The sequence below is a fragment of the Zingiber officinale genome, chromosome 7A (genome assembly GCF_018446385.1).
Source record: "Zingiber officinale cultivar Zhangliang chromosome 7A, Zo_v1.1, whole genome shotgun sequence".
NCBI lineage: Eukaryota > Viridiplantae > Streptophyta > Magnoliopsida > Zingiberales > Zingiberaceae > Zingiber > Zingiber officinale.
In genome coordinates, this window is record NC_055998.1 from 72,496,639 (window position 1) to 72,518,863 (window position 22,225).

The 22,225-nt window shown below is 35.2% G+C and overlaps 1 protein-coding gene across 7 annotated transcripts; it reads right to left on the minus strand.

Moving 5' to 3' along the window:
* Window positions 1–272: 272 nt before the first annotated feature.
* Window positions 273–17,667, minus strand: LOC122001519 (ubiquitin C-terminal hydrolase 12-like). Of its 7 annotated transcripts, none has more exons than XM_042556297.1 (32): window positions 17,512–17,667; window positions 17,158–17,221; window positions 16,844–16,991; window positions 16,577–16,734; window positions 15,015–15,280; window positions 14,727–14,945; window positions 14,542–14,650; window positions 14,347–14,462; window positions 13,473–13,571; window positions 11,948–12,057; window positions 10,380–10,454; window positions 8,996–9,074; window positions 8,762–8,908; window positions 8,610–8,690; window positions 8,408–8,527; window positions 7,766–7,888; window positions 6,016–6,093; window positions 5,758–5,846; window positions 5,390–5,498; window positions 5,054–5,122; window positions 4,866–4,976; window positions 4,197–4,252; window positions 3,931–4,108; window positions 3,743–3,844; window positions 3,592–3,663; window positions 3,385–3,450; window positions 3,221–3,286; window positions 2,989–3,075; window positions 2,037–2,153; window positions 1,456–1,530; window positions 1,304–1,390; window positions 273–767 (listed from the first exon to the last, which is right to left on the minus strand). In XM_042556297.1, exons 1-32 carry the CDS (start codon window positions 17,539–17,541, stop codon window positions 726–728), a joined length of 3,348 nt encoding a protein of 1,115 aa, XP_042412231.1. In that variant the 5' UTR covers window positions 17,542–17,667; the 3' UTR covers window positions 273–725. The 7 variants fall into 7 exon arrangements, with proteins under 7 accessions (XP_042412231.1, XP_042412233.1, XP_042412230.1 ...); XM_042556299.1 differs by having other exon boundaries at window positions 7,757–7,888; window positions 14,347–14,399; window positions 17,158–17,224; XM_042556296.1 differs by having other exon boundaries at window positions 17,158–17,224.
* Window positions 17,668–22,225: the final 4,558 nt, after the last annotated feature.

Genomic DNA, 22,225 nt, shown 5'->3' on the forward strand with positions numbered 1-22,225 from the left:
TACATTATATATATTCGATGCCCGTTCCTTAATGACCCTCAGATCTAAGCACCCAAATACACCCCCGACATCCTGATTCAATTTTAGGAATCTGAGCATCCAGACATGCAGCTGGACATTGAAAATCAAAGAGTGCACCAAACGAATATATATATATATATATATATAATCGGATATTGTCCTGCTTTTAAGTTTTTAAAGTTCATTATTATATATCATGTTTTAAAGTTCATTTTACAGTGCTGTTCTAATTCAATTCATTAATGATCATCTGCATTAAAATCGTTTCTATTTTCTTCCAAGAAGTTGAATGAATATTAACAGCCATTTTACAACAGATATGAGAATATAATGAATGTGATGGGGATAAGGACGAGGTGAAAAAAACAACAGACACAAAACCATAACCCTATTCATACCCCCCTCTAATCCAAAATATTATGCAACTCCACTGCAGCAAAGATAAGCAAACAGAAAGAGACACCAAGAAAGGTTACAAAAAGAAGGCAAGATCTCACAGGATCTAGTCATCAAGTGAGGATGCTCTCGTCAGACCTCCCAACTGATAGTCTGACACTGGCACACGATACTCAAAAGTTTCGATGATTAAATCTCCCGTATTTTCACCTCACTTTGCCTGCGTTTCTTTTTAGAATGTACACATCTTTTTCTATCATGGCATGGTGCGGTGGCAGCATAGGATGCCATGGGAGAGATCAAGCCACTCAAGTGTAAATTTTCACAGGCTTCTCAACCGCGTGTCGATTCTGCAGGAAAACATGTGGATTCGATAACAAAAGAAAATCTATATAACGCGCAAAGACCAGTGAAATCTGTACAACTGACACTGGCGAAGGGTTAATTGGTGGATTGGCTAACAAAGAATCAGAAATGGCAGTAAAATGTACATCACTGGCATTAGCAATGTGGGGTTGACAACACATTGGAGAAAAGTAACCAGGGAAAGCTACACAATCGAAGTTAGCAAATTGAGAAAGAAAACTGAAGGGTTGAAAACGTGTCACAATGGAAAAGTGGATTTGATGAAACAAAGCATGCCACAAAAGGCAAATGAAGCATAGCGCACCAAAGGCAGTGAAATCGGAGAAAGAGAGATAAAAAATAATAATAAAAATAATAAATAAATAAATAAACCCAAAGGATTAACAGAAATTTGAACAAAACAGTGTGGATTCAAAACATACCACAAACGTGAATCAAACCTAGACTTTTGACGCTCGAAAATCGAGGGGAAAAAAACTGACGATTGACAGTGCGTTCAGATGAAAAATCTAATCTATACCTGATTAGCTGGGTAAGCTCTTTTAGGAGAGGTGTCAGAATGTTCTAAGCCAAGGTACTGTTCCCAGGCTCCATAAATCTCTCTCCTCTGCATCAATTTAATTGTGTTACCCGGAGTTGACGATGGAAGAAGAAACAACCAAACTAACATACCTGAAATCGATTGGACACTACATCTGAATCATGGAGGTATTCCGGGTGTCCAAGTGATATAAAAGCAAACTTCCACTGATTGAACAAAACAATCGTATTAGATTCGATGATAAGCTGGATAGTAAACTGACGGGCTAGAAATGCAAATTAGTTGAACAGCATGTGTATATATGAATGCAATGGAATATCTGGTGAAGCCGCTAACAATGAGAAGACATTTTGTTCATGTAGCTATTCCCAGCACAATAAGTATAATTGATTTTTTATTTTATTTTATTTTATTTTTGATGTATTACCCCCATTCTCCAAGACCAGAACAGGACGTCTTGCTCACGTTTTTTTGAGAGAATTTAAATGCTGATAAGTTAACGCTCGCAGGTAACAAAAGAAACCATAATGTTCAAAGTGAAGAGGTTAGTAAAAACTATTAAACAGTGTAATAAAACACAATTTTAATTAATATGAAAAATACAATTGATATAATCTTGCTAGAACTCAATGGACGAATAGATGGGATCATGATGTGAAATGATGGACAACAGAACATAATGAACAACGAATCATAGAACTAGGAAGAGTACCTTTAAGAATTTTTCATCTGGAATTTGCAATTTCTTCTGAATGCGTATCTTAATATCTGCTAATGTCTCAGCTTCTCTAATAACTAAGAAAAATGGATCTCCAAAATTCTGAACTTGCTGCAAAGAAATATAGAATATTCACATAAGAAATAGAAATAGAAAATTGATCAATGGATTTTAATTCAGGTTGAATATTAGCTACAAAATCTATTAGCTATCTTTACTGTCACATTATCAAATATTATAAAGGGTAGCCCAATGCACTATGCTCCCGCCCAATGCACTATGCTCCCGCCAATGCAGGGTAAAGGTCGGACCGCATTGGGTCTATTATACACACACTTACCTTGCATTGCAAGAGGTTATTTCTGCAACTCAAAATTGTGACCATAGGTCACATTGCAGCAACTTCACCGTTACGTCAAGCTCTCCTTCATCAAATATTATAACACCACCAAATTACTCCTGGATATTATTCTCTTTTTATTATCACATATCCATTTTAGTTATCTTCTGATATTTTAATTACCAAGTATGTTTGGCTGATTCATAATCTCATAAAGATTTTCTTGTAGCCTAAGAGGCAATTCTCCATTTTGACCACTAACTAAAGTCGTAAATAAATAGAATGTTCATGAACAAGTTCATTACTTGTACCATAAGAACTTATTCATATTTGTTTAATAATAGAAAATAAATTAAATAAACAAGCTTGAAGATTAATGAGCTTAGCTCCTTAACGTCTTGAAAAACAGAAGGTTAACTAAGGAAAACATTGAAAATTACATTCTCTATGCACATAAATCAGGAAAAGTTTGAATTTTGAGCAAAAAAAGGTGATGATGTAGGCAAAGGTAAAGTGAACCAGATATTAATTAATGCAAAAAAAAATTATATCTATTTCAGTATTGTGAAAAAAGTAGAAAATTATAACTCAAACATATAAATTTACCATTTGGTTCTGATTATGATCTCTAGTAAAGTGGTAAACATGAATCAATCGACCATGAGATCCAAGGTTTTTCTCTTCTTCTGGAATCTGCACAAAGAATTATCCACTAGAAATAAGATATCATTACTCACTAATATACATGAAAAAAATTACCCGAGTATGCATTTAAAAAGCCAGGCTTAGTAGCATGTCAACAAAAAAGTCTCACATAATCCTAACAGATGCAACTAACCTCTTCAGCACGTAATGTCCAATATTGATCATTAATATTCTCGATCTTCTCACCAGGAGGAAATATCTGCAAAGATATAACATAAATATGAATTCCAGAATACTCTAAACAGATTCTGGCCAGAGAGGCTTTCTGAGTTCTGGGAAGCACCAAATTATAGGTACCTTGTAGATCTTGTGATAGAATACTTCAAGTAACCTAAGTTCAGCATCAGGACGAGAGAGTTCAACCTAAGCAAGGAAAAGAAAATGATAGAAATGGTAAGTTGTTGATAAAACGAACAAACAGTAAAACAATAAAGTTAATGCAACATTGAGTATGCCCTCTCTTCCTACTCAAACTAAATATTTTCATAACAGCCATGAAGATACCTTAGATTTTAGGTTGTTGATTACATCAGATACAGTGCTATTCTTGGGAAGCCTGATGCTGTGAATTGCCACCTGAAATTGAATGAATCTAGGTTTCAAGAAAACTTCATAAAAGAAGGTTATAACTATAGAAGTGAAGGTTAAAGGCAACCTCCTCCTTTGTGGCATGGTGGAATGCCACTTTTAGAGTTTTTAAACCTTGCAATTCGGACAGAGGAATATCCAATATTTCATAATACAATATATCTGAAATCTGCAGCAATTAAACCATTGTAAATTTATTGCAAAATTTTTTACTAATTTTTATGGGGACAAATTTACTTGAATAATCTATACAACCTGGTTATAGTGAACCAGCATGTCTGAAAGGTGGTCCACACCCCGGAACTTGATTGGTTGTGGTTTAGGCTGCTGAGAATAGCAATTATGAGCTGTGAGACGAATTTTTGATGGATCATCGACGCGAAGTAGCGGTGCAACTCTTTCAACCACATCATCATATGAAAAATGTTTAGATCTGAACAGATATTATATTAGAATAAAGGGTTAGACAAGATTACTTAGCCAAGCATAATTACACGTGGACAGTATTTTCAAACACTTACAGCTCCAAGGAAAAATCATTCTCCTTTGGCCTCTCCAAGGATCGAAAATGAACAACCTATAACATCACATTATGCAGCACCTGAGTCAAGAATAAGAAGCACCAGGATAGGACAGAAAATAATGCGGAATTTAAAAGATAATGCAAGCACATCACAGCTTTAATCAATAGTCACAAATTCCAACTTAACAGAAGTCATTCTTCCAATGTTTGGATGGAACAATTAAGGAGGAAAAGTCCATCTCTTCCCTCCTTCCACTCCAAGCAAATAAGATCTCTTGGAGAAATGGAGTATTTTGTAGATAAGTCATATCCATGGAGAAAGGAGGTTCATTCAAGTTGTAATATAGTAAGGAAAGATGATTAGTAATGTCTCAACTATTAATTTAGTTTTGCATTTTAGCAACCCATGTAGTACAACAAAATAGTATAAATTTGCATTCAACTTCTAAACTTTGATTGTTTTCGTGGAAAATTTTCCTCTACAAACATTTTCCCCTTCAAGACAGCATCTGCTGAACTTTTAAAAACTGGACATTATTCATGAATCTGTTTCCTTCTCATGGTTTTACGGATTGCTTTCCTGGGAAATGGATAGAAAACCCTCCAATGGTATCATTATGCAGAAAGTCACTAGGAAAAACATTCAATAAAGAGAAGGAAGACGGACCTGGCGATTACGAACATACTCCAGAAAAGAAGGAATGTCAGGATAACGAAACTGGTCTCTATCTGTTATTGGTATAGCTTTTTGATAGCAAATGATATCTCCATCTTCAAGCTACATTCAAAGATCCATAAAAGCCCAGAAGTGGAATCAAAGAAGAAATGTTAAAAATGTATATCCTATATACATACCTGGCTTGATTTAAAAGAAAGCCGCATGTCGATGTGTTCGCACATAACTTTTGGTTCGAACTTTATCTCCTATATGTTTTAGCAGGGAGATTAGCTCCCTATCATGAATAAGAGGTATGCGACTAAATTACCAAGAAATACATTACTAACTATCCATCTTAACTAATATAAATAAGATTTCAGTGATTCCAGATTACTATGCCTCACCAAGTATTCAGAGTATGGTTAGGTAACTATCTGCTCTCCATTCATTCTCTTTATATCCCTAACGATAAAGGATCCCAGTTCATGGGACAAACAAATAACAGAAATCACTGCCATGGATGAAAAACAAACCTCGTAAAGTTCAATTTCTTCATTTGGAGGAAATCCAGCCATCTCAGTCAGTTTTGAGAGTATTTCAGTTGGCTTTCCAAGAGCCTTCACGAACAGCCTTCCTGCAAATCTATAATCACAAAAACAAAAAATAAAATAATAAAATAAGAACAAGCCTTACCACACAATTAACATTATTTGTACTTGAATGTCGAGGATTTCAGTTGTGAAAATAACTTCTTTGATAGGTAAAGTCTAAACTACCCGTGCAAACAGAAAAACATCCTCAAATCTTATAACGGAGTGAATTTTGTGGGAAAATTGACTCCTTTCAGAATGAAATCATACAAAATCATAATCAAAATAACAGAGAAGAGAATATAGCATACCTTAGATCTTCTTTATCAGGGTCATAGAACTTGAAGAAAAGTAGTATGTCCTCCTTGGTTTTTGATGGTAGAGGAAGAGGGAGAAGATCCTAGGTTGCCAATTGTCAATTGAAAAATTCAACTAGAAAATGAAATGAGGACTTGGAGATTTTTAATGCAAAATATGTCACCTTTATATAGACTATAAATGATCAATGCAAAATATAAGAGAACCCTGAAAAGATATGAATATCACAAAGATGTGAAATATGGATTTACCAGCCCAAGCTCAACTTCCATGAATAGCTTCAGCTCAGCATTGTGTGCCTTATTTGAAACCTCCCTTAGCTGTCCAACCTACATTCATGCATATACATAACATAAGCAACTATTTTCATCGACCAAACAAGCCCAAAAGAGAAGTGAATGCATATGATAGGGATATATCACATGTGGAACTGTGGCCTATTGAAGGGAAGTTATAAGATAAGCAACTTGTTGGGCACAACTGAAAAAGCAGTCTTATAACTTCCCTTCAATAGGGCACAGTTCCACATGTGATTAAGATTGAAACAGCAGTCTTAATCAACTATACCTTCAATGGGCACAACTACTAAAATGAGATTAAGAAATAGCAGTTGTGCCCAACAAGTTGATGACTTAATTCTTTCATCTGAATTGAGATATATAGTTTTGATATTGGTATTAGGGCATATCTATCCATGTGATTGTGGGAAACCATGAGACTTGACACATTGTCAAGTGCAAATGATTTTTTTTTATCATGAATTGAACTTTAGAATTTGGCAAAATCATCAAAGTCTTAAAATGGGGAAAATTATGGCATGTTGATTATGTCCCACCTTAAGAGTTGTGAGCTATGAAGATAATTTACATGTGTAGATGAATGACGACTATTGATTTAGGCTTAAGCATAATGCACCAAGTGTTGGACGTATCAATTTAAAGAATTAGAACTCTCATTAAGTGGCTTTGTTTCAATATTTTGATACCCTATTTTAGTCTCAGGTGGAGAATTGTGGATAATTTATGGGCTTAGATGAGTGAATTACAACAGGCTTAAGTATTTCGACCAGTGGTTGGATCAATTTGCATCTGCCTGGGCTAGTTACAGACCAATGAGCAAAACAAAAGAACAAAGAAATTTAATTGGCAAACAAATTTCCATACGACGAGGAAACTTAAACCACAAAACTGCCATGACTAGATTACATTGACATACTGTATACAGTAAGTTTGCAAATGATACAGAGATACAAAATGACGCAATAAGCATGCACATAAGTTACATTGTAAGAGTACTACACCTTTTCTTATTTGAAGCCTATATTTGTTTTATCTATTGGGTTTATATCTTGATAAAGAGTTAAGAAAGGGAAGCCCGGTGCACGAAGCTCCCGTCAATGCAGGGTCCCGGAAAAGATCTATTGTACGCACCCTTATCTTACTTTGTAATAGGCTGTTTCCGAGACTCAAATTCATGACCTCTAGCTCACACAGAGGCAACTTTACTATTGCGTCAAGGCTCCCTTGACGAAAAGTTGCACGGACAAAAATTAAACCATTTATTTCAAACAAAACTAGAAGAGCATAATTAATCCAGAAAAAAATCATTCATGTTTTGCCCACACTTCAGGTATGGCTGAGGCCCCACAACTTCAGGAAATCATTTCTGTACTAACTCCATTATTGTCTAAATGTTTGAGAAATAGTCAAATTTTAAATTTAAGAAATGACCAATCATGGATCAGCAAACACTTCGCTTGGCATCCAGTACAAGACATCGCTGTCTCATTTACCTCAAATGCAAACAAAGTGGTAAATTATTTCATGTTCTCAAAGTTGAATTAGTGTAAAAATAACCTTACATATAGAGAAAAAAAACTTGATTGACAAAGACAGACAAATACTAGAATTGCAGTGAAAAACAGTTCATTTTCAAAATCTCGTGTTTTGCCAAATGCCTTTTGAAATAAACAGCAGGAAGAGAAGTGAGTACTATACTGACAGACTGTGCTTCCTCCTGGGGGGTCAAAGGTCGATTGGGCCGATATGTATGGTTTTGCCGCTTGGCCCACAGCCAAAATCGCAGAAACTGTACTGGAATACCAAATTCTTTGGCTACCTCCTCCTGCCAATGAAATTATTCATGTAGCGATTTCCACATAGGAGATTTTTTAATGAGGGCCATGAAGCCATAAGTTGTAGCATAATGAATGATAAATCTCTGCATGACATAAGGTGCTTATCTAAAGTAGCTCAGAACTTCATGCTAAAACATACTCATGGAAAGGGCATTTCATTTCAGAAAGAGCTCCATATTCTAAGTTAACTGGCATATACTTGATTATACAAGAAAGTGAAAATTCCACAACCCTTGAAGCACAAATTCCAAGTTTCAGATACACTGAATACTGTAGATACAGAACTCAGATTTGCTTCTCTTTCGCTTATTATATAGTAGAATCAATACTACATTTTGTATTTACATTCCCACGTGTTTTTCAAGTTATTCCAAACAGGGCCATAATTTCATATACACCACTAGCATTCATGATTTTTGAGGTAATTTATACATCCACCATCATCTTATGAAATCCTATTAGTCGCTTCCAATTGTCTAACTAGTTCAATACCAGTAGGGATCTACCTTAAAATGATGGAATGGCAGTTGTTTTTGGATACGAAAACTCCGAACTTTGTCATGGTTCACAAGATCAAAAAATATTTCTCTGCCAATTTGTTCCGCCAAATCCTCATTTCGAGCTACCTACATGGGTTAAGGGAAAAATCATTGAAGAGCAGGATAATTAATAAGAATTATCCCATTACAATTTAATCATAAGGTAAACCTTTAAAATAGTATAAAGGTGAGCATCAGCTTTCTCTTTCTTCTTGTGCTCTTTCTCTTCTTGTTCTTTTTTTAATCTAATCTGTAGGCATCAAATTGTGAATATCTCAAAGATACTCTATACCATATAGCAACTGAATCTCATGAACTTACTCTGAGGTGCTCTGCAATATCTTTCTCATCAACATTACACACAATTTTTTCCGTGTCACTTTCACGAATATACACAAGCATATAAGCATTTGAGTATTTAGTAAATTTAAATGGAGTATTGTTGAAGCCAGGATTTGGTTGAGGTAACTGCAAGGTACAAATAGTCGAAGCTAAATTAGCATATACAGAGTTCCATAAGGCATTAGTATCAAACAAAGTGGTTATTGCTCGAACCTCCTCCTCACCGCCATACTGCTCCTCTAGTGCCTTTTTGGCCTCTTCCTTTGTTACTCGCTCATCATCAAACTTAAACCTGTGATGAAACTCTGCTTAACTTCATATAGTTTATATAAGAGCTGACAACTAGCATAGTTTAGTCAAATCCAAGAAAGAAACATAAAATTAGAAGCTGTTGCTTAACAATCTGTCATTTGAGAAATTGGAGAAGTAAAAGCATTGTTCCCATGAGCAATCAGTAGAGGATATTTTCAAAAGACAAGGAGCCCCAGTTACATATATATATTCACTCATAACTAAATTAAACAGAAAGCTTATACAGTAGTGTAGTTAGTACAATCAATCATGGTTTAAAATTTCAAGCCGTATCGGAGTTTCGGTCTATGTTTTGGTATCGTGGCATGCCATGTCATGCCAATATAATTTCGGTACTTTTCTAATATAAAATATATTAATAAAAATAAAAATTTTAATTTAAATATTACAAAATTAAAAAATACATATAATAAATAAATAACTCTTACTATATATTTTTAGAAATCAAATAAATTATATATATATATATAATTAATGTGATAATTGTATTAGGGTTTAATAAAGTCTATTTAGATTATCCCTATTATAGCTAGAAGTTAATTGAAATTATTAAGCAATGATTTAATTAAAAAATTTATCACTGACGCGCAACCAACCTCCCACCACCTCCTCGATTTGGCCAGGATCACACAACCTCTACAGCACAGTCGTGGGGTCATGCAACCGGCGACCTCTCTGACGAGGCCGAGGGGTCGAGCGACCCCTCCCGCACAGCTGGCCGAGGTGGTTGCACGACCCCTCCAGCGCAGCCTAGATGGTCGCGTGATCCCTCCTGTGCGCCCGAGGTGGCCGCGCCACCCCTCCGACACGGCCTAGGGGGTCACATAACCCCTCTGGGCTGCCGTGGAGGTCGCGGAGTGCTAACGTTGTGTCAGCCCATGGGCGGAACGAGATGTTTCACTCGTATTGGGCAAAGCAACTCGAGATTTTTATCTATGCAATCAATAATGCAACTTTATAAAGGGAAAATTGAAATCCAAACTACAAGGCTGCTCAACTTCCTTCAATGAAGGGTTTCAGAACAAATGGTAATAAATTAGTATCTCAATTCTCAAATGGTTTAAACTGCTCTATGCAAGAGATTTAATAAACACTTTAAGCTTAAAGTACCCCTGTATACATTAAGAAATAGCAATTGGTATTGTTTAAAACTGAGACATGTATCAATACTCAGTGTAATATAGTTAGTTGATCTGTGGCTAATGTGAAGGATCCCCAATCATATTTTTGCCACAAGCACAATAGAAGCTTATGTGCTTGAAGATACAGGTATAAAGATAAATACCACTGATCTGATAAAGATGGTCGGATGAAAGCATAATAATGTCCCCCATGCACCCCACCACTGTGTACAAGAACACTGAAACCAAAGAAAATAAATGAAGGATAAGTTCATTTGAAATCAGTTGCATTCTAGTTATTTCATATTAGATACATAAGAGATAATATTGAAGACAACTGATGCAATAAGCAAATGATCAGAAAATAATTGACAAAGTGATTATGATAATATTTTACACAACTTCCTACAAAGAGGTAGCATCATGAACATACTAGAGCTCAATGTGGTCAATTGTCCTAACAAGGCAAGAAGTTCTATTGGAATATGCACAATGTTTAACTAAATTGATCCTCAATATTATAATTGTCAAATGATCTCAGTACAAGCTAAAATCTTTAATCTAAATTGAATCCTTAAAATGTTTTATTTACAAGCTTTCAGCAACAACCCCAAACACTTAGGATTAACACAGCATGAAGCTTGCAGCAACACACTTTATGCTTTGATATCATTAGACCTCGCTAAGATGCATTCCATTATTACCTATGACCCATTTTATTTAGCATTTTTTATTAGTTTCAGTTTCGTCCTTCATTAAAAATTCTTTAGCATCAGTCATAATTTATTATGGCAGAGTAAAATACCAAAAATTTTAGTCAATCTCTAACAATAGTAATCTTAATTGATTAAAGTAACAATAAGGAGAAAATTTGATTTTAAAATGCAGTATCCTTCTCAACTGTAACATTAGATGATTAATATAATTAATTAGCTGATGAATCTTTCCAATTCATTGAGGAAATAGCATGGATGTCAAATATTGCAATTCATTATGAAAATCATGAACTTCAAACATATATTAATGAAATTCAGTTCTTAATTTAGCAGGTATCATGTAGGATTCTCTTTTGTATAGACAAACACCCTCAAGAGTCTAATTTAATCACTTAAATGCATGCTGAGTTGCTTCTTTATGCTAAACCTACGTCATGAGAATCTTTAATTGTCAAAACAAGAAAAGATCCATTTGTCTTGCATTGTCAATAATCAACTTGCTCACTAGTTTGTAGTTTGTAAAGCTAACACTTAAGTGGTTGCTACTACATGCCACTTCAGGGAGAAGTCTTTAGCAATGAATATCTGAGAATACAATGTGGAGCAGAAATATGGATTAGTAATATAAAGATGTGCTTAATAGTAGTTATTTGTTTGTGAAGTTAGCATTTCAACAGATGCTACCACATGCCACATTTTTAGAAATGGATATCTGATAATTACATTGCGGAACAGAGTAATGGATTGTTAATTAAATGATTATTTATTTATGTGGAGAAAAGATAAAGATGTATCCAGTAGTATTGATAAATAGTTGAACATTCAAAGGTTTCAATCGATATAGAATCATTGAGGGAAAATTTACTATAATTATTTCTATATGAAAACTTTTTAATGATATTTTTGAAGTTTTGATCAAAATTCAATGTTGCAGGATGGGTGATGCCAATAATTTTTGCCCCCATTACCTCAATGTCCACGTTTTCTAATTTTCTTAATTTGAAAAGAGATATTACCTGTGAAGAGTATACACGTTGTGAATCCTCCTATCTGCATCGGGAGAGAGATATTTACCATTATCCCTATCAAGGTCTAACTGAAGTGGAAACTCATAGCGATCATTTATCTGCATACCAAGGAAGAATTGGCCATAAATATGAAATAAGAAGTTATGAAAAAACTATCCTAACTCCTAATCCTAATGCTATTAGATTGCACAATTTGGCAATACACACATTTTAGTATAATGTTCCAAGCTCAAAGTGTGGAGAACCCTAGTGAATTTTCTTCATGATCCCACATGAGTGTGATCAATTCAGTTATTCCATATGCAGAGACAAAATGAATTTGTGTAGTTGTTCGGGTTCAAAGAGTAATATATAAGCTGAAGAGGATGGACTCAAAGATGATAGATGATATGAATCTGTTAGACAACCATATTGATACGTGCAGCTGCAATCGAATCAACTCCTTTTCATGGATTCCAGGCCTACATATATTTACTATTTTGGTTCAGGCACCAAAAAGTAAGCTACAAGTCTAGAATTATAGAATATATGAACTAAGCTTCTATGTTGAAATAACATACAAATAAACAAGTAAAATCAAGCAAAGGAATCCTATTCTGAATGGCCTCTATGTTCTTTAAGTGTCCATTTCCCTCCTATGCAACTCAAAGGAACATATTAAATGAGGGGCAGGGGTTACACATTGCACGGAAATTCAAAACAGCAGCTGCCCTATATTTAAGCCTGCATAATATATTGGCGGAGGTTGCTGCCATGTCATCTGGTAGTCACAAGTTCAAGTTGTGGAAACGTCTTGCAATGCAGGGTAAGGCTCCGCATTGGCGGGAGTGTCATAACACCGGGCTGCCCTTTATAATATATTGGCGGAGATATAGAGTGAACTTGAAAAACATATCATACTTGTTTACATCAGAAGGTGATGTTGATTAAATAGTGAATCCATATCTGTTAAATATTAACTGAGAGATTTCGGAAAATATATCAAGCAAAAATAAAAATAATGGAAAAACATTTAAGTAAATAACCCTTAATAACAAGGTTTACAAAAAACTAAACAGAGAATGCATATTCATTAAGTATTAACTGACAATTTTGAGAAAATATAACAACAACAACAACAAAAAATTGAAAAAAAAAATAATTTAAGATAAGTAGGGACCAGAGCTCCTAATTTCAATGTCCATAAAACAATGTCTAGGAAGGTCATTGGTGGTGAATTCTCTAACAAATCTTGAGCATAATTGCAACTATGCCCTAGTCAGAGATGAGAATGAAATTAACAAAGTATTCATTTTGCATTAAAAAACAATCTCCAAAATCAGACCTTGTGTTTATTCAAACAAAGATTTTTAAAATTTTAAATGCTGAGATATAATCAACACAAATATTCCTGATAACAAATATAATTTGAAATGAAAAGATGGAAGCTTGCAATAAAGAGAATGATGAATGATCATATTTGATTCACAAAAATAGAGCAAAACAGTGTAGCCTAGATCTGCATTTCACTGACCTTCACCATTGTATCTCTCATGAAATCATATTCAAAACGCTTTAGTTGGAGTTGCAAAACTGGCGGGAAGTCAATGAACAGAACACCTTTCTTAGCATCCTGACAGAATCACAATTATAAAGGTGAAAGAAAATCCTCATGCAAAATAGCTTAACAGAATATTAAGGTACTTCAATTGTCAAAAAAGATTGTTAAGTGTTGTGGTTCAAAATTCTAAAAAAAAAAAAAAGTAGTTCGGTGCACGAAACTCCCACCAATACGAGATAAGGGTCTATTGTATGCAACTTTATCCTATTTTACAAGAGACTATTTCCAGACTCGAACCCATGACCTCTAAGTCACACAGCAACAACTTTATCATTACGCCAAGGCTAAAGGGCAGCCCTGTGCACGAAGCTCCCACCAATATGGGTCCTGGGGAAGGGTCTATTGTACGCAACCTTACCCTATTTTAGAAGAGGTTGTTTCCGAAACTCGAACCCGTGACGTCACACAACAACAACTTTACCATTGTGCCAAGGCTCCCCTTTAAAATTCTAAATGCAGAAAAAAATAATTTATGTTGCTAGATATTTTGACGTTGTTTCTAAATTTTTCCAAAAATGGACTCCGATTTCAAAGTTTTAAAGAAATAATAAAATGAAAGAATAATTATTTCTTCGGTCAATATAAATGGGAAAGAATCTAAAAGATAGATGGATCAAGATCAAATTGAAAATCACACAGATCAAAATCAAATGAACTTAGTTGTTGTAATAAGAATCTATTTATAAATGATCATATACAATCTAGGTAGTTGGGACTTGTTAGACTTAATTTAATTTACCAAGTGAAATAAGAACTACCAGAAGATCAGCACTTTAGTTCAACATACCTGTAACCCATGGTTTTCTGCTTGATATTTATTATCTCCCTCAAGCCGCTCTACTGCAACATACTTATCAAATGAAGCATAAACATCTCGACAACCCTTTACATCTAACTGTAAATCTATATAAAATGCAGCCAAGACAGCATTAATTTATAAGGAAACATATCCAATGAGAGCAGAGTCACAGCATTTACATACCATAAAATGATTCTTTTCTGGTGGATTTGTAGTCCACGTTAATGCATTCAATATAGTTCATGTGATGCCCTTCAAACAAATTCTGAATTGTACCCTCAACCACAGTTCCCTGTGTCAACATTGAATATAACGATTTAATGAATGAAATAGATAAACAAAGACCCTTTCAGTACAATTTTTCAAACCTTCATCTTGTCTTCTAATTTTTCACAAAGAACCCTGTTAAGTTCTTGGACATCATGTTGCATGAAAGAATCATACGTGTCCCAACCAAAAGATTTTGTCAACTCCTTTGTAGCAACACTGTTATCACTATACTGAAGTTTATAGTACAGACTCTGAAGAGCCAAGGGAATGCTTCCAGATGGCATATCATTTTCTGTTGTCGGCATGTGATAAACAGCCTAGAAATGAGATTTGTAAGATCATTCTCAGAAAAATTTGATCATACAACAAAATGAACTGTCGATTACCTTTCTGAAGTATGGAATATGATATAGAGTCTGTAGAAGAGAATTCATGTAACAAGTAGCCCCCTGGTTCTTAAGGCCAACATAACCTGTTTCCTTTCTTGAATCATAATTCCAGTAATCTACAACCTTACGTACAGTGACTTCAGCTTCAATTACACAAGTATCATTGACAAGATATCCTTGACTTGGATCATAGAATTCACTCAGAGACATAAATGAAGTGAAGCCCCAATCACTTTCTCGTGCGTTAAATTGGTGTTGTGCATCTGCATTTAGAAAATACTTAGAAAAAGACAAACCGAAAAATATCAACTTTGCAGGGGAAAAAACATATTTATAACAACTAAAGAAAAGAATTCTCAATTAGATCCTTATGCAAAATTGCTAACACACATTTTCTCAGAAACCTGGAGACTAGAGAACATTCAAGAAACCACCACAGGAATGTTGAACACGCTGCCTACTTTAATGAAAAAAGAAAGAAAAAACAGCCAGCAAATAATATAAAGGTTACTTGAAATAAAGTGTAATTAGTTCAATGTTTTAAACAACACGTACAAAAAAAATATATCAAAGATAAAAAAAATACTAAAATGGCTGTGGGAATATTAGAGAGGATCAAACAAAAAAATATACTACTAATCAGAAGCAACTAGCTTGTCGATGATATAAGTGAGAAAAAATAAGTTGAAATGGTAGGGGAAGGTGCTATGGGAAAAGGGAGACAAAAAAAAAAACTTTAACATAATAAAAAATTACTGAATTGATTCAATTGGTAGTAGTGATAAAGCCATAAATAGAGCTATCTATATATACAAAGAGCTCAATAGAATGATAAATTGCAAAGAAGATATGATGGCACCAACCAATACCATCAGTCTTTTCCCAAAGAGCTTATCCTTGGATCAATCTTCTACACTGTTTCCCAAAGATGAGGCTACAACACTATTCTGATTACACTCTTGAAGGGGCCTTTATGACTATAATTTAGGCAGTATTGAAAAATCATTTGCGATGGTATTTCATGGATGAAGAACTACTCAACTAACTTGCTCCTCAATATAAAGAAAATGTCTCTGTTGGTCATAAATCGGAGATAGTTCAGTTGATGTGATAACAAGGGTTAGAAATTGTTTAAATAGTAGATATGGCAAGAGATGGAGATCTCAGAACCAATGTAAGTAGTTTAACTGTGCATTCAGAAATGTGCAACATTGTACACTTTCTAAATCATAATTAACCAACCAACCTAGATCATGCATGCATGATTACTAGAAAGGCAATTCAGGGGTTTCTCATTCCATGACTTGAATGTCTATAAAGCTTAAATTTCACTATTCCAATATTATAAAGTTTAATCACATGAGTGGATCTCAGTTCTTCAAATAAAACCAAATTTCATAAGTATATTGATGCCAGAATAATGTGTTCTCTGCATCAAGTCCAGAACTTTGAGTTGTTTACTTGGTTCCCATATATCAGATTATTTCGAGTCTATCCCTTTGCAACAAGACAACAGTATGAAATCAAAGAAAGGAGTAAATTTATAAGAGATGATATACCTTTTATTATTGTGTACTTTCCATTAATTTGATTGACAACTGCAAGTGAGAAATGGGCGAATCTACTCCAACCATATGGCAAGTTAACTGAATCAGCAACATCAAGGTATAAAGACAAGTGGTCTATATTATTTCCCTTGGGGAAAATTAGCACCCGCCTGTAACAGTCAAATCAATGCTCAATGACCTTCAATCACCCGAACTGAGCGAGACGAATCATGCACCTAGGAAATAGAGACATAACAGGCATTATACGCATCAGCTTACCACTTGTACACTCCAACGTAGAAAATATCAGAGTAGAGCTTCTTGGTGTTCGACCTGGATAAATTATCAATTGTCCACCTATATTTGAACGTAGGAGGATCCTCCACCGGTTGGCTCTCCGGTGCAGTTGCTGCGTCGGCCGATATAACTAAGCAGGAAAAAGAAAAGAAGGAACGTCAAGCAGAATAACGCATTAAAAATCAAAACCAAAACCAACAGTAACCTAGGCGCAACATCATAAATTTTCGGCAACCGAAGAAGGAACTCCTCACAACCAGTAGGCTTAACGAAATCCAAAAAAAAAAAAAAAATACCTTCCATCGACTGAGGTCCCTCTGCGAATTCCTGATGCGGCACCTGCATCTCCTCGTCCCCCTGCTGCTGCAAAAAAGCCGAGTCACGCGAATCAGTGTCAGATCCACCCAAAACAACTATGCCTCGATTGAGAAAAGACGCCCAAGTAGATTCATGATAGGGGTCAATAGACATCGCAATTCAACCCGAGATGGAGTGCAGGCACAGACGCGCATTCCCTAGAACCGACACAAATCGCAGTGGAGCAAGCGAGATCAACAAGACAAAACCAAGTTTACAGCCCCGTCTCGAGCGAGAGAATCGATGACTAGGGCGACCAATGAACACAGTAGGAATTGTCGAAAGAACCGTACGTCAGGAGGGGGCGGCGTCATCGTAGTCATGGGTGGTCGGTTGCTGCGGCGATGGCGTAGGGGAATCCGATCCGAAGCGGAGAATCGCCGGCGGCAGACGTGGATCGGGAGGAAAGGAAGAGGACGAGCCCTTCGACGGGATCAAGCGACGAGGCCTGTGGGTGCGTAGACGACGAAGGGGTTTTATTTACACGTAGTGTACACCGCGGGAATGCACTCGGGGACTGTGGGGCCACGTATCACCGTGTGGATCTGGGTACGATTTCGAGTGTGCGTCTTCTGCGTGAGTCATGCTATGGGACCGCTACCGTACCTTAAGCCTCCTAAATAGTTTTACCCATGCCACTGTCCTCTCTAGGACCCCGGCGCACTCAGTGACGCAGTGACGCTCTGGGTCGAAATCTTTAGACGCGAATGGGACATGACCTTGTTCTTTATCGGGTCGGGTTCGATGGCTACAGACACAGACCGTTAGATCCGACATAGTGGAGCATTTCTAATAGTTTATGTAAACCAATATTATCATATTAATTAATATTTCATTGATAATAATTTTATAATAAAATAAATTGAAATTTAATTAGGATATATATACTCCCTAAAACTAAATTTTATTTTTAAAAATTACCAAACTTTAAAATTTTAATCTATTTTAAGATTTTTTTTTCATTTGGAAACCTCTAGATTATAAATTTATTAAATTTTACGGTTATAAATATATTTAATGATTTACAATATGGATAATTTACACTCATTGTTATTCTCTCAATTTGTTCATTGTCATAAGTAGACGGATCTAAAGGGAGTGGAGGTTTGCTTGAGCATTTCCTTGTTCCCGAAAAATTCTACCAGTATGTTACAGTCCAAGGGGCAACAAAAAAAACAGATAAATTTCAGTTCCCTTTTTAACACCCTTTTCCCTTTTTATTTAGATTCACACTCATAGGTGCTCTACTTAACCTAATATAATAGAGAAGGTAAAATTTTAAATTTTACACTTTTCATTTACTTGGTTTTTTTAATATATATTTTAAATAGAAAGTGACTTAATACAGTATATAAAAAAATTAATGATAACATTATTAAGTAAACTGTTGAGGAACTAAAATATTTAGTCACTCAAGTATTAAAGAATGATACAAAAGATAGAAACTGCTATTATATATTAATTGATTGTAATTTACTTTATTAATTAAAAATTTATAAATTAAATTAATAACATATGTAAGTATAAAATCAACCTCTTAAATAATAATTAATATATTTTAAATAAAATTTCATTATAACTGGAACACGTAAGCATAAAAGATTTACATAGATAAGAATATAAAGATGGAGGTGCGGAATATATAAAGAAAAGAAAAATTGATAGATAAAAGGTAAAAGATAAAAAATTAAAAAATATATATTAGGAAAAAGGTCATAATTATCCTTATAGTTGGAGTAAATCGGGAAGAGTAGATAAGTCCGTCAGATAAGTCTTGATGGATGACTAACATCATAAGTTTTTCAAATTCCCTTGATATAATATGCCTTGGATGAGATTTGAACATCTGTTGACTATAGAGTTTGTCTCACTCCATACAATGACGAAGTCAAACATTTTACTCAAACTATAACTCGGAGGCAGCTGATGATTGAGTTAATTTGACATATTCATCATGTATTTTGAATTTTTAAAGGGAAAGAAAAGGCTTTTAGCCCATAGATCTATTAGGATGATATTTTTAGTCTGGACGAGCTACCATTCTTAGCTTTACCATTAACTCCATATTCCACATAAATATTTTAGTTAAGTGATTTAAAATTATGAAAAATAAATTAAAAATAAAAATATTAATTAGTAATAATAAAAAAAAAATTATTTAAATATAAAATAATGATATAAATAAGAAATATAATCAAATGATAGATTTATATGGTCATAGGATAAGGCTTACGTGGTATATTTTTAATAAAATTCTAGTTAAATAATGTGAGTAATTCATCTTCCAAAAGACACTTTAAAGAATTAGAGATCTCCAAATATATGAGAAATCCATTGATTCAACTGCCGAGGGAATTTTATTTTACATAATGTTTATATGAAACAATTAAAAAATTAAATAAAAGTCCGTTTTTAAAATATTCAATGAAGGAAGAATTTATTAGTTTTTCATATCACGTTTTTTTTATTGATCCAAACAAAAATCTAATTCCTTAGTTTCTTTTTAAAGAAAAAAATGTTAATAAGTAGAATGGTAGGTCACAATTTAATTTTAAAAACGGATGGAATTGGCGAAGAGTAAATGGAAGAGTTGTCCAAATGATTACAGTTCGGATTTCTACGTCTCTTACCCCTAATCTTTTCGTGATTTCATAGATTGGATGTCTTTCATTTAGTAAATTTAATCGAAGAAATTATCATCTAAAATAGCTCAATTTTGTATATAAATTATATTTTTTTAATTTTTTTTTTACCCTATCAGTTTTTTTTTTATACTTCAATTTCAGCGTTTGTATTAACCCCTTTTCCAAGGCTTTTGAGTCAATTAAGAGGGGTCCTCTCTGATGGGTCTAGTGGCTAGCAAATGAGGTATTGCCATAATGAAGTCTGAGGTTCGAATCTCGGCAAAGTCGAAATAAATACCTCTCTTATGTGCTAGTCAATATTCCAAAGGCTAGTAGCCGCCCGTGATTTACCTCCTTCGTGTTAAATTTGAGACAAATTGACGGGGACACTGGGGGCGAACGTATTCACCTTTTGCCACAATTGAGTCAATTAAGAGGGGCTCCATGGAGAAGATGGAACAGCAAATGGTAATAGTAGATCAAGTGCTCCACTTGAAATCTTACTAATCAAAAGCTTGTAATAGAAACCTGGCACACATTTATGATAGCTGATACATAATTTCTGTTCTACAAATTTTTTTAAACTGAAGCAGTTCAGCACTCTCTCTATATATTTTTTTCTTTTGTTCTTTTTTTTCAGATTTTACTTCCCTTCTACCATCTTGAATTGTCTCACAATGCATCAATACAGAGCCGAATCAAGTTTATTTAACTCAGCAGTGTCAACTCAGAACTGAGTTCCTGCATTCCCAGCGTTTGATTTTTTTTTTTAACTTCAGACATGCCTTTTTATTGCATTGATGGAAAATCAAACTGAGTCCTGCAGAAACCAATCCCCTCATTAAGCTTCTCTTTATTTTTTTTTTAAATTCCTATTTCCCCTTAACAATAACAACAACCCTGGAAAGCAATGAACTATTTTCAGCAACAAATTGTTTCAACAGGCATTCCACTTTGAATCTTTTGAGTCAATGAAAAATAATCTCCCAGAATTCAGAACTCCTATAATGCTATTGATCCTCTCTGAGAACGTGACACGATGAAGAGCTGGAGACGATGAGCGAAGACTTCGGAGAGCAAGTAGATGATGACTCCGAGGAAGTAGAATCACGTTGGAGCTGAGAAAACCAAAGCAGATCCTGAAGAAATCTAATCAAAAATATCTCCCAGCGGTGAGAATAGCAAGTCGAAGCTAGATTAGAAAAATCGAAAGTCGATCTAGGGAAGACTCCTACGAATTAAAACACCATGTCGAAGAAAACCCAGCTCACGGTTCCGGCGGATGCTATCGCTTCCTGCACACCACGCAACCAATCAACAAGACATTAGTGACCTAAGACTGGGGTGAGAATCCCTCACTAGGCCCTCCGACTCTCAAGTCAGCCCCCTCTCTCAGGTAGGAAGAGGAAGAAGAAGAAGTACAGTGAATTCAAATGGAACTTAGGGTTTTAGTGGTGATGTTGTGCACGTGCCTTGCCAACGGAGAGGATTCCCCTTTTTATACCACTTCATATAACCTCCGTAGTCATGAAGTGGACCCCGGTTTGTTAGAGCTTGTTATAAGATTACGTAAGTACCTGTAATAATAGTTTAAGGAATCTTTTTCGTACCACAGATGTACCTTCTTTATCGTCTAGCACATTTACAGAAGTTTCTAGAAGTTGTTTCCCGCCAGGTTGCCATATGATTGTATATTATTCATACACCACCTATATTTGGTTGTAGTACTCCTTACTGGCTACGTTCTCGAGATTTAATGAATGTGAGTGTCTTTATGCCCGACCAGATTTTGCCAAGTCGATTTTATACTAATAAACTTATAAAAGTGTGTGTTAGTATACCCGCCCGAGATTACACTACCGAGCGAGTTATGTGTATGCTCATCCGAGCTTATTATACCGATCGTATCGGGTCGGGTCCCTTTGGACAATCTTGGTTTGTATGCCTACTCAATCGCCTGAGATTATGCTATCGAGCGAGTTATGTGTATGCTCATTCGGGCTTACTATACCGACCGTGTCGGGCCAGGTCCCTTCGGACAACCTTGGTTCGTATGCCTGCTCAATTGCCCGAGATTACACTATCGAGCAAGTTATGTGTATGCTCGTCCGAGCTTCTTCTACCGACCATGTTAAGCCTGGTCCCTTCTGACAACCTAGGTTTGTATGCCTGCTCAATCACCCGAGATTATATTACCAAGCGAGTTATGTGTATGCTCGTCCGGGATTATTATACCGACCGTGTTAAGCCGGGCCCCTTCTGACAACCTAGGTTTGTATGCCTGCTCGATCGCCCGAGATTATATTACCGAGTGAGTTATGTGTATGCTCGTCCGGGGTTCTTCTACCAAGTCATGGCCTTATGAAAGGCAATCGGTCTTTGC